Raw genomic sequence first — 13411 nt, forward strand, 5'->3', positions numbered from 1 at the left:
TTTTGAGTGGTTCATCTTTATAGTTTCTAGTTCCTTGTTACAGTGACCTTGCTATGTATTTCTATTGCTAATCCTTCTTGATTCGTCTTTTTTATTATCTCCTTTTTGAACTTGGGGTCTAGTAGACATTATTTGTTCTTTCAGGAGATTTCTGTCACTGTTTAATTGGTAGTAGTTCCTCTGCTTTTTCATTTTACTTAACTTTCTTTGTCTCTATGAATTTAGGAGAAACATCTACTGTGGTTTTGAAGGGCTGTTTTTATGTGGGAGCATCTGTGTGTAGACAGTTTGTGTCCAATGTTTTTGGTGTGAGGGCTGGTTTTGGTATGGATGCCAGCTACATCTTTCCTCAGAGTGTGCTGGGTGGTATACCCTTGATAGGGTACAAACACAGATAGGGGCTGTGTTTGGTGTTGCAGTGTCTTGAGCTTGTGCTGGATGTGAGGCGGGGCTTTCTGTTTGCTCTGTCATTGTCACTACCCTGTCGAGGGCAGGGTCTGCTCCCTGGATGTCGGAGTAGAAGCTCTGAGGGTCAGGTTTGATCAGGTTCCATTGTCCTTGAGGGCATGTCCTGCGCCAAAGGAGCTTATTGCTGAAGCAGGTGAGGCCTGTGTGGTCACAGCAAACCTGTGTACCACCTGTGTAGGCATCGGCAGTTCCACTCTGAAGCAGCCCAAGGTTGCATCCCTTTCTCTGTTGTGTTTATCCCAGATCTAGTGCAAGGCCATGGTGTGGAATAGGCTGGGGCTCGGGGCCAGGGCATTGTGGCTGCAGGAATTGAGGTGGCTGTGCTGCCACCTGAGATCTGGGCTGCCTCTGTGGTAGTCTTCTCACAGGACCTGTCTGCCCCAGATCTAGGGCGAAGCTAGAGGTGGAGGCCTTGGGTGGAGTCAGAGTGCTCTTGCTGGAAAATGAAATGCTGCACACCGCTGCCCAGAGCCTGTCTGCCTGGGATTCAGCACTTAGCTGCTGCACACTCTTGTAGTGCTCCCCAGCGTGCGCACGGACAGTGTCTGCCGCAGCTAGACCCGCTGCCCTATGTGAATGCTGACAGCGGTATCTGCCGCTCTGCCTGGATCACACCCTAGGTGTGTGTCTGCATAGCTAGACCGAATCTTTGCCCAGATCTCACGCCAGGCTGTGGCGTGGAGTGAGCAGGGCCGAGGTGTTCGCCCCTTCAGGTTGGGAAGTGCAGCAAGGCAAGAGCCGCCAGTGCAAGGCTCTCTCCACCCTGATTGTTAGCAAGCCAGAACGTACACACTCCTCACAAGTAGAGACTAGGCTACTCCAGCCTTTCTGTCTGCCTCAGTGGATTCCCAACAGGCAAGGGGACTTGTCTCCTTTTGCAAGACCCCAGGCCTGGGATGCCCAGATTGTGAGTCGACTTGCTCCCTCCCCAGGGCAAGGGTCCACCAGTGTGGACTTTCTCTTCCTTTCAGATCCTTCCCAGGGGTGCAGATCCCTACCTGATGCCCTCCCCCCACCCTGTGCCCCCTGCCTTTTTTTTTGTCCTACCCAGTTACATGGAGATTTTTCTTGCAGCTTTGGTTATTTAGGAGTTCTGCCAGTTTCTAGTTCGTTTTCTGTGAGAATTTTTCCTCATGTAGACGTATTTTTGATGTGTTATGGGGGGAGGTGAGCTCCACATCCTCCTACTCTGCCATCTTGATCCCCTTCTTCCTACATTGGTTGATTTTTCAGTGTTAAACCGACCTTCCACCCTTCAGATAAGTCCCTCTTGAGTTGTCACGTACTGTATTTTTAACATGTTGTTGGATCCTATTTGCTAAAATTTTGTTAAAATTTTTTACCTCTGTGTTTGTGAGGGATATTGTTCTGTGGTTTACTTTTCTTGTGGTATTTTTGTCCGGTTTAGGTATCAAGATACTACTGGCCTTATAGAATGAGTTGAAATGTGTTTTCTCCTCTTCAGTGTTTTTGGAAAAGTTTATTTAGAATTTGTATTGTTTTTCTTAAATGTTTGGTAGAATTCACCATTGAGGCCAGCTGGGCCTGCATGTTTCTTATTTATTTATTTATTTATTTATTATTTATTTATTTATTTATGGCTGTGTCGGGTCTTCATTTTCTGTGCCAGGGTTTTCTCTAGTTGCGGCAAGTGGGGGCCACTCTTCATCGCAGTGCGCGGGCCTCTCATTATCGCGGCCTCTCTTGTTGTGGAGCACAGGCTCCAGACGCGCAGGCTCAGTAATTGTGGCTCACGGGCCTAGTTGCTCCGCGGCATGTGGGATCTTCCCCGACCAGGGCTCGAACCCGTGTCCCCTGCATTGGCAGGCAGATTCTCAACCACTGCGCCACCAGGGAAGCCCTGCATGTTTCTTTTGTGGAAGGGTTTTAACTGCAAATTCTATTTCTCTAATATATATAGAACTGTTCAGGTTTTCTATTCCTTCTTGAGTAAGCTTTGGTGTAGTTTTTACCTTTCAAAGATTTTGTCCATTTCACCTAAGTTCTAGAACGTTTGGCATAAAGTTGTGAGTAATACCCTCTTACTATCATTTTAATATCTGTAAAATCTGTAGTGATATCTCCTTTCTTTATTCTTGATTTGGGTAACTTTGTTTGGTTGGTTTTTTGTTTTTGATTTTACTATATGAAAGTAGTTGCCACGTCTAATAAAAATCACAATGATTGTATAGTGCCTCTTGCAATATATATATTTTTTGAATTTTTTACTGACATTAATACCAATTTTTAAAGAGTAAAGATGAGTAAATTTCTCTGATATTGGTAATTTTTGTCTTTTTTTCCTGGTCAGTCTAGCTAGGGGTTTATTAATTTTATTGATATTCTCAAAGAACCAGCTTTGGATGTCATTGGTTTTTTTCATTGTTTTTATGTTTTCTACTTCATTGATTTCTTCTCTGGTCTTTATTATTTCCTTTATTTTGGGTTTCATTTGCTCTTCTTTTTTCTAGTTTCTTAATGTGGAAGCTCCTTCTTGTAACATATATATATATTTTTAAATTAATTAATTATTTTTGGCTGCATTGGATCTTCATTGCTGCGCACAGGCCTTTCTCTAGTTGCGGCAAGTGGGGGCTACTCTTCATTGCAGTGCGAGGGCTTCTCATTGCAGTGGCTTCTCTTGTGGAGCATGGGCTCTAGGCGCACAGGCTTCAGTAGTTGTGGTGTGTGGGCTCAGTAGTTGTGGCTTGCAGGCTCTAGAGCACAGGCTCAGTAGTTGTGCATGGGCTTAGTTGCTCCACAGCATGTGGGATCTTCCCAGACCAGGGCTCAAACCCATGTCCCCTGCATTGGCAGGTGGATTCTTAACCACTGTGCCACCAGGGAAGCCCTGCCTTCTTTTAGGTTGAGTATTTTTTATGATTACATTTTATATCCTGTTTTTTTTTTTTTGGCCTAGTAGCTATAACTCATTATTTTGTAATCTTAGTGGTTATTTTTGAGTTTATATTGTAGATTTTAAAGTTATTATAGTCTACCCTAAAATTATATTACATCTTTCTTCCATTTTCCTTTGCTCAGCCTTCATGCTGTTATTGCCATCCACTTTAAAATTCCAAATATGGTATGAAATCCACACTAGATTGTTAGTATTTTTGTTTTAACAGTCAATTATTTTTAAAGAGATTTAAATAATTTAAAAATTGGCTCTCTGTACTCAAGTGGTTACTATTTCCAGTATCCTTCATTTCTTTGTATAGACACAAATTTTCATCTTATGTCATTTTTTTTTCTGCTTGAAGAATGTTCTTTAAGATTTCTTGCACTGCATATCGGATGAATTTTTTCAGCACTTGTGCCTGAAAAAAATCTTTATTTTCCCTTCAGTTTTGAAAAATATTTTTGCTGAATATAGAATTCTGTGTTGACAGGTTTTTGTTTTCAGTATTTTAAAGATGCTACTCCTCTGTTTTCTTGCTTTTTTGTTATCAGTGAGAAATCTTCTATCACCCTTATTTTATTCCTCTGTATTAGGCATATCTTTTTTTCTCTGGGTGCTTTTAATGTTTTTTCTGTCACTGGTTTTGACCAATTTGGTTAAGCTATGCCTTGGTGGATTTTCCTTCATGTTTCTTGTGCTTGGAATTTTTTGAGTTTCTTGGATCTGTAGGTTTATAATTTTCATAAAACTTTTGACCATTATTTCTTCAGATTCCCCCCCCACAACTCTATCTCCCATTCTTTAGGGACTCCACTTACACGTTCATTAGGTTGTCTGAAGCTGTCCCACAGTTCTTTCATGCTCTGTTCTTTTTTTCTTGTTTTCCTTCCATATTTCATTTTGGATACTTTCTCCTGCTGTGTCTTTAAGTTCACTAATCTTTTCTTCCACAATGTCTAATCTGCTGTTAATACCGTCCAGTAAATTTTCATCTCAGCCATTGTGGTTTTCATGTTTAAAAGTTTAATTTGTATCTTTTTATATCTTTCATGTCTCTATATAATGTGTTTAATAAACATAACATGTTTAATAAACATGAGATGTTTAATGTAACATCTTCACTCCAGCTTCATAGAACTGTATTCTACAGAACATAGTTATGATAACTTTTAATGCCTTTGTCTGCTATTTCTAGTATCTGTGTCAGTTCTGGGTCAGCTTTGATAGATTGAATTTCCTCCTCATTATGGATATATTTTCCCTCTTCTTTGAATGGATGGTAATTTTTTGTTCAGTGCCAGACATTGTGAATGTTACTTTGGGTGCAGAATATTTTTGTATTCCTATAAATATACTTGAGTTTTGTTCTGAGATGCAGTTGAGTTACTTGGACATAGTTCCTTTGAGATCTTTTTTTTTTTTTTTTTTTTTAATTTGTTAGGTTGGACCAAAGCAGTGGTTAGTCTAGGGATAATTGTACTCCACTCCTGAAGCAAGACGCTTCTCAGTACTCTACCCAGTGCCCCACAAATTATGACATTTTTCACTGTTGTGTGGTGGGAATGGGTACTATTCATGGCCCTGGGTGAGCTCTGGCTGTTGTCCGCTCTAATGCTGCTTGTTGAGTCTTTCCCTGGCTTTGGGTAATTTCCTCACATGCGCACTCTGACTAGTACTCTACTGAATTGCTGAGGGGAACGCTCTGCAGATCTCTGACATTTTCTCCATTCTTGTACTCTTCTCTGATACCTCTGATTGCCTTGCTCAGACTTTTGGTTCCATATCCTCAGCTCAGGGAGTCCACCAGGCTCCGGCTGAGTTCTCTTTCCCTGTACAGGTAAGGGTGACATCTGGTTTGAGGCCAGGTTTCGGAGACTTAGGGGTACGCATGGAAGCATCAGGATTCAATCCTGTAAGATACTGCAGAAGCCATATTTCAGGAGGATGCAGAGGACCTGAGCCAGTCCTTGCTGAACATGTTAAGGAATAAGTGGCGAGTAAGGGATGTTTAATTTTCTGCTTCTGGCCTTGCTGCCAACCCACAAATCATTGAGGATATCACCCTTCATGGCTCAGTGTCCTCATCGGTAAATGATGGTTCTTGATACTGATCAATTACTGACCCTACCAGTGGCCAGAGATGGCTTCTCCAGAAGGGCCCTGGGGTAACCAAGTGACAGCATGGCACAAGACTCAAGCCCCCTTGCTGCCAGCTGATTTTTCTACAGAGGAGAAGGAACAGGGAGCGAGACCTCTACTCTCAGATGACTGCCAAAATCTGAGTGAAGAAGAGTTTCAACTGATACGTAGTCAGTCTAGGGCTTTGCTTCCCAAAGTGGTGTCCCCAGAGTAGCAGCACTAGTCTCGCTCGGGAGCTTCTTAGAAATGCAGACTACCAAGCAATTTGCCTAGATCTACCATCAGATTCTGCACTGTGAGAAGAACCTCAGTTGTTTCATGTGCTCATCAGAGTTTGAAGCAAACTGGTAGCTGTAGTCAACAATTATATATTATACACTTAAAAACTTGTTAAGAGAGTAGATCTCACGTTAAGTATCCTTTCCACAATAAAATAAAATTTTGAAGAGCATTGTTGTAAATGTAAATGGTTATACATGCCCTCTAGTGGCTGCCTAGCAACTTGCAGGGAGTTTTAAAATGTTTTCTCATTTTAGGACCTTTGCACAGAACTGCCGAAACATTGAACATTTAAACCTCAATGGGTGCACAAAAATCACTGACAGGTAAGTAGTGGAAATTACTTTGGTGACTGGTTGGCCGTGGGGAGAGTGAGGGGAGAGAAAGGTGGTTGAAAATACCTTTAGTGCGTCTGATTTTTTTCAGCACGTGTTACAGCCTTAGCAGATTCTGTTCCAAGCTGAAACATCTGGATCTGACTTCCTGTGTGTCCATTACAAACAGCTCCTTAAAGGGGATCAGGTAAGAGTACCTGTTGTTAGTGGTCATGAGAAATACCCAAAGCTCTGAGCATTTTGGTGTGTCTGAAACCTTTCTCACGGTCCCATTGGAGCAGGAAGTGGGCGACTCGGGTCACAGAGGTCTCTCTCCCCTGAACTGCTTGTGGGCTACTAAGCTCAGGGTTGGTCCTAAACTCTCTGTGGGATGGACTGCACACGTGTGGTTTTGTTTCCTGTTCTCCAGCGAGGGCTGTCGGCACCTGGAGTACCTGAACCTGTCGTGGTGTGATCAGATCACGAAGGATGGCATCGAGGCCTTGGTGCGGGGTTGTCGCGGCCTGAGAGCCCTGCTGCTGAGGGGCTGCACGCAGGTACCGGGAGTCCTCACGGCCTGGCTTGTCTAACGTGTATCTAATGTTAGGTGTGCGCACGTGATTATGGAACCTGTGCCCCACTGTCCCCTCACCTGGTTCCATCTCTCTTTTGTTTTCTCCATTCACTCAGCTAGAAGATGAAGCTCTGAAACACATTCAGAATTACTGCCATGAGCTTGTGAGCCTCAACCTGCAGTCCTGCTCAGTAAGTAATGTGCCTTTTCCGTGAGCTCCCTCCTTTTCCTGTTCCCTCCTTCAGGAACCTGCTGGGGCCCTGCTGGGAAGCAGCCCAGGCAGGTGGGAGGATTGCCACACCCTTATTTCACATCCTGTGTCCTTATGTGATCTCCCGGTTTCCCACAAGATGGAAGAACAGCAATCTAAACAAAAAGGCCAATACAAATCCATGGGCATTTCCCCTAAAAATAGCATAGATCAGGGTCTTGGTTTATTTTAAGACATCAGGAATGCTGTGAACCAGTCACCAACCTAAACAATTCCTGGTAAGGTCTCAGTGTCTTGTCTTTACTTATAAACTGGGGGTGATGACACCTCTCACGGTGTCTCAGTGGATAAAAAGAAATAACAGATATGAAAGTGCTTTGAAATATAAAGGACATATTCAAGAGCAAGGTGTGATTTTCATAAGTGCATTATTAGCCTGTGAAGGATGATTTTTCTTCACTGCCATTGTGAATATTGATAATTGAAGAGGGTGATTGCTATGGCCAACTGGGTTTCTCAAGGAGAATGTCAATTTTGAGAAAAGTAAGAGAAATCCCTTGTATTTGGCATTTAGTAAATGAATCATAAACCTAAGTTCCCTGATGGTGGGAGATAAAGCAGAAACTATCTTCTGGGCAAATATTGACCTTATGGGGCTGCACTGTTCAAAAATAGGACCTTGAATTGCATGTAGGGTAGCACTGGCAGGTGGCTTGAAGTATGATATAAATGTATCTGTTTATTTCTGCATAAATTAGCATATTTAAATAAAGATACTAATTTGAATCTTCATGGCTAAATTCATAGAACTCTAAGCCATTTATTAATAATTTAGTGATTTACTTAATTTTGCTATTTTCTAAAACATTTCAGGCAATATAAAAATACACATATATGATTTATATAGTAGATATCTAAAGCATTAATATGTAGAAATTCAACCAAAAATTAATGTCACTTAACCAAGTCTCATGAGCTCTTTATTAAATCTGATTTTTAACACAAGTTTATGAATATTTCCTGAAAAAAAAAATCGAACGATTCTGGGTAGGAAAATGGAATTTAAAAGTTTTACTCTCCATTAGTAATGCTTGAATATTTTAAAGCTGTTCAGAAATAACATAAATATCTGTCTTCCCTGTACTTCACCTTATTTTGATTAAATTATCAGGATAAAATGCTGGTAACTGGCAACCTAAACTAGTTGACTAACAGGAGACTCCATTTGTCTGCGGCTCCCATTTCACTGTTGCCCGTGCCTTCTGATTTTCCTTTCTGCTTTGGTTCTCCCCAGCGCATTACGGATGAAGGCGTGGTGCAGATTTGCAGGGGCTGCCACCGGCTGCAGGCCCTCTGCCTGTCTGGTTGCGGCAACCTCACAGATGCCTCCCTCACAGCCCTAGCCTTGAACTGCCCAAGACTTCAGTGAGTGTGCCACGTTTTCAGCTTTGCAACTCAGAGCTTGGGGCTGACTGGGAGGGCTTCCTGCAGGAGGAGAAAGGCCTGGCAGTGGGTTGAATAGGTGGTGGCGGAGGCAGTGGTTGTGTTGTTGGCTTTTGTCAGGTGTATAGGGGTGGGACACTGTAATCTGGTTCATTTAAGGATGTGTGGAGAGTCCCACACTGTCCACCACCAGGGAATCTGAGCCTTAGTTTCCTGATGGACTTCACTCATGTGCCCACCTGATTTGCCTTGCCCTGATATTACTTTTTTTATAAACATCTTTATTGGAGTATAATTGCTTTACAATGGTGTGTTTGTTTCTGCTTTATAACAAAGTGAATCTGCTATACATATACATATATCCCCATATCTCCTCCCTCTTGCATCTCCCTCTCACCCTCCCTATCCCACCTCTAGGTGGTCACAAAGCACCGAGCTGATCTCCCTGTGCTATGCAGCTGCTTCTCACTAGCTATCTCTTTTACATTTGGTAGTGTATATATGTCCATGCCACTCTTTCACTTTGTCCCAGCTTACCCTTCGCCCTCCCTGTGTCCTCAAGTCCATCCTCTACATCTGCGTCTTTATTCCTGTCCTGCCTCTAGGTTATTCAGAACCATTTTTTTTTTTTTTTTAGATTCCATATATATGTGTTAGCATACGATATTTGTTTTTCTCTTTTTGACTTACTTCACTCTGTATGACAGTCTCTAAATCCATCCACCTCACTACAAATAACTCAGTTTTGTTTCTTTTTATGGCTGAGTAATATTCCATTGTATATATGTGCCACATCTTCTTTATCCATTCATCTGTCGATGGACACTTAGGTTGCTTCTATGTCCTGGCTATTGTAAATAGAGCTGCAGTGAACATGGTGGTACATGACTCTTTTTGAATTACGGTTTTCTCAGGGTATATGCCCAGTAGTGGGATTGCTGGGTCGTATGGTAGTTCTATTTTTAGTGGGTTTTTGTTTTGTTTTTTGTTTTAATTTTTGGCTGCGTTGGGTCTTTGTTGCTGTGCGTGGGCTTTCTCTAGCTGTGGTGAGTGGGGGCTACTCTTTGTTGCGGTGCACGGGCTTCTCATTGCTGTGGCTTCTCATGTTGCAGAGCACGGGCTCTAGATGCACAGTCTTCAGTAGTTGTGGCTTGCAGGTTCTAGAGCACAGGCTCAGTAGTTGTGGTGCATGTACTTAGTTGCTCTGCGGCATGTGGGATCCTCCCGGACCAGGGCTCAAACCCAGGTCCCCTGCATTGGCAGGCTGATTCTTAACCACTGCGCCACCAGGGAAGCCCTATTTTTAGTTTTTTAAGGAACCTCCATATCGTTCTCCATACTGGCTGTATCAATTTACATTCCCACCAAGAGTGCAAGAGGGTTCCCTTTTCTCCACACCCTCTCCAGCATTTATTGTTTGTAGATTTTTGATTATGGCCGTTCTGACTGTTGTGAGGTGATACTTCATTGTAGTTCTGATTTGCAGTTCTCTAATGATTAGTGGTGTTGACCATCCTTTCATGTGTTTGTTGGCAATCTGTATATCTTCTTTGGAGAAATATCTACTTAGGTCTTCTGCCCGTTTTTGGATTGGGTGGTTTGTTTTTTGATATTGAGCTGCATGAGCTGCTTGTAAATTTTGAAGATTAATCCTTTGTCAGTTGCTTCATTTGCAAATATTTTCTCCCATTCTTAGGGTTGTCTTTTCATCTTGTTTATGGTTTCCTTTGCTGTGCAAAAGCTTTTAAGTTTCATTTGGTCCCATTTGTTTATTTTTTATAAATTTATTTTATTTATTATTTTTGGCTGTGTTGGGTCTTCATTGCTGCATGCGGGCTTTCTCTAGTTGTGGTGAGCAGGGGCTACTCTTCGTTGTGGTGCGTGGGCTTCTCATTGCAGTGGCTTCTTTTGTTGCAGAGCATAGGCTCTAGGCACGCGGGCTTCAGTAGTTGTGGCTCGCGGGCCCTAGAGCACAGGCTCAGTAGTTGTGGCGCACGGGCTTAGTTGCTCCGTGGCATGTGGGATCTCCCCGGACCAGAGCTCGAACCCATGTCCCCTGCATTGGCAGGCAGATTCTTAACCACTGTGCCAGCAGGGAAGCCCCCGTTTGTTTATTTTTGTTTTTATTTCCATTTCTCTAGGAGGTGGGTCAAAAAGGATCTTGCTGTGATTTATGTCATAGAGTGTTCTGCTTATGTTTTCCTCTAAGAGTTCTATAGTGTCTGGCCTTACATTTAGGTCTTTAATCCATTTTGAGTTTATTTTTGTGTATGGTGTTAGGGAGTGTTCTAATTTCATTCTTTTACATGTAGCTGTCCAGTTTTCCCAGCACCACTTATTGAAGAGGCTGTCTTTTCTCCATTGTATATTCTTGCCTCCTTTATATAAAAATCAGGTGACCATATGTGTGTGGGTTTATCTCTGGGCTTTCTATCCTGTTCCATTGATCTATATTTCTGTTTTTGTGCCAGTACCATACTATCTTTTTTTTTTTAATAAATTTTTATTTATTTATTTATTTATTTTTGGCTGTGTTGGATCTTCGTTTCTGTGCAAGGGCTTTCTGCAGTTGCAGCGAGCGGGGCCCACTCTTCATCGCGGTGCATGGGTCTGTCACTGTTGTGGCCTCTCCCGTTGCGGAGCACAGGCTCCAGACGCGCAGGCTCAGTAGTTGTGGCTCACGGGCCTAGCTGCTCCGCGGCATGTGGGATCTTCCTGGACCAGGGCACAAACCCGTGTCCCCTGCATTGGCAGGCGGATTCCTAACCACTGCACCACCAGGGAAGCCCAGTACCGTACTATCTTGATTACTGTAGCTTTGTAGTATAGTCTGAAGTCAGGGAGCCTGATTCCTCCAGCTCCATTTTTCTTTCTCAAGATTGCTTTGACTATTCGTTGCCCTGATATTACTTTGACATGTGAGCAGACTGATAGCCTCACGTCCAAATGGCACCAGGTTCTCCTCTAAACCAGCTGCTAAATGGACAGAAGGAGGAAAAATCACAGCCACCTTATTTATCATTTTTCCCTAGCAAGAAGAAAAGTTTTTTTTTAACAAATAATGATTTATTTTCTGATTCTCCATGTAATACTGTGAATATTAAAACTTTAATAATGGCACCAAAATGCTAATCATGCTTAACATCAGTTGAATTCATATATGTTCCAGGCTCTTTGTTAGCACTTTCACAAGCATTGTCTCACTTAGTCCTCACCGCATTGCTAGGAGGTAGGTACTGTATTCTCACTTGTTTTGCAGAGGAGAAACTGAGACTCAATGAAAAGCACATAATTTATCCTGGGTCACATGATAAGTAAGAAGTAAAACTAGAATTTGAACTTGTAGAGTTTGATTTTAGAACCAGCAACCTTAACCCCTAAAGAAGAGGCAGAAAAAAGATACTTGTTTTGTTACTCTTTACTTATCAGTGAAACTGATCCATTTTTCATGCTTACACCAGTTACATATCTTTTTTTTTTTTTTTTTGGCTGCGCCACATGGCATGCAGGATCTTAGGTCCCTGGCGGGGGATTGAACCCATGACCCCTGCAGTGGAAGCGCGGAGTCCTAACCACTGGACTGCCAAAGAAGTACCCCCCACCCTGCCCCCTTTTTTTTTTTTTTTGGTTATATACCTTCTAAGGGTTGTCTTATTTTGCCTTTTCCCCATTTTTCTTACTGTTGAATTAGGGAAGATTCTAGAGAATTTTGATATTTCTGCATGGTAGAAGGAATCTAGGTGGTCAAAACTGGTCAGAAAGGAGGTCAAAATTATTGCTATAAGGGAGTAATTTAACTTAAAAATGTTATTTAAGCATCTATCCCTGTTAAGCATGGATGTTTTCATTGGCTGTAAATTTTTAAAATTTCCTTTAGGGTGACTGGGAATTTCAATAAATGCAGTATATCAAGATGGTTTTGTTGAGTGAAAGTACATTTTAATTGTTTAGAAGTCAACACATCTTAGAATAATATCTAAAAACAACAGCAACCATGTGCTGGTATTGTGGGAAGATTCCTGGATTTACTGAGCAAGTTTGGGATGGGACTTTGGGCAGGTCGCATTCCTCCCTGAGCCTCATTTTTGTGTCACAGAGTGGAATAAACTCACGAGCATTGTAAAGTACGCTTTTCTGTTGTTAACCAGTTGCCACTTTGTCTTCTGTGCACTCCTTATCCCAGGATCTTGGAGGCTGCCCGATGTTCCCATTTGACTGATGCAGGCTTTACACTTTTAGCTCGGGTAAGACAGAGGTTTTACAAAATCAAACCAAACTCTAATTCACCTCCCTCAGTCAAAGTGAATTGGAGTGGTCTTGGAGTGTGCAAAAAAGTACCTTCAGAAATGACAGGCACCGAGTAGAATGGAGTCCTTGGGGGGTATGTTCTGCATTTTCCCCAGCAGGCCAGAAGGCTAGGCAGGTCCTGTACCAGGCGTGGACCTCACTCTCACTTGGTCAGGTGGGACCTCAATGAGAGGAGCCTCCCTGGCTGGAGATGCCCTTCCTCACACAGACCCCGACTCAGCCTCTCAGGGGCATCCCTCAGCTGGGCTGGGCTCTGCCTCTGCCCCCTGTCTCCACACTGCCCTGCCAGTGCCAGCCACTGTGGGGCCCCTGTGGCCTGCTGCCCAGAACCCATGTCCTCCTGGGGATGCTGATACACTCTTCCTCCTACCCCAGCCCTCCACCATCCCCACCGTGGCTGGGCGCCCACCCCCACGACCTCCCAGAGCCCATTCCATGGCTGAAATCTCTGTGCTGATACCTGTGAGCCACTGGGAAGGTGCAGACAACTGCCTTCCCAGGATGAGAGAAGGAAATGCAGCCCTAATGCCCATATCGAAAGTGAATATGATTCAAAGGGCACCTGCTCAAAAGTGCTGGCTCACTGGGTCACTTGCGGGACAGGGTGTCTTATGGACTCTTATGGACTTTTTCAGAATTGTCATGACCTGGAGAAGATGGATCTCGAAGAATGCATCTTGGTGAGTGGACTCCTGACAGCTCTGCAGGGCGCCCCTCAGCCACTGACAGGCGTAACCAGAGATGCCAACTGGCCATCGTCTGGACCCTCCTTG

General features: G+C 43.2%; 1 protein-coding gene across 3 annotated transcripts in view; it reads left to right on the forward strand.

Annotated features, from left to right (window-relative positions):
• FBXL2 (F-box and leucine rich repeat protein 2) overlaps positions 1 to 13411 on the forward strand; it is a 95017-nt gene that overhangs the window by 65801 nt on the left and 15805 nt on the right. For 2 of the 3 annotated variants that reach the window (XM_059939091.1, XM_059939092.1), the window contains exons 2-8: positions 6046 to 6114; positions 6196 to 6310; positions 6533 to 6659; positions 6793 to 6867; positions 8182 to 8312; positions 12514 to 12574; positions 13274 to 13318. In XM_059939091.1, the coding sequence (XP_059795074.1) occupies positions 6090 to 6114; positions 6196 to 6310; positions 6533 to 6659; positions 6793 to 6867; positions 8182 to 8312; positions 12514 to 12574; positions 13274 to 13318 (579 nt within the window). In that variant the 5' untranslated portion in view covers positions 6046 to 6089. The remainder of the gene's footprint in view (positions 1 to 6045; positions 6115 to 6195; positions 6311 to 6532; positions 6660 to 6792; positions 6868 to 8181; positions 8313 to 12513; positions 12575 to 13273; positions 13319 to 13411) is intronic. The other variant, XM_059939093.1, reaches the window with a different exon arrangement.

The sequence above is a fragment of the Balaenoptera ricei genome, chromosome 11 (assembly GCF_028023285.1).
Source record: "Balaenoptera ricei isolate mBalRic1 chromosome 11, mBalRic1.hap2, whole genome shotgun sequence".
In the NCBI taxonomy this organism is placed as follows: domain Eukaryota; kingdom Metazoa; phylum Chordata; class Mammalia; order Artiodactyla; family Balaenopteridae; genus Balaenoptera; species Balaenoptera ricei.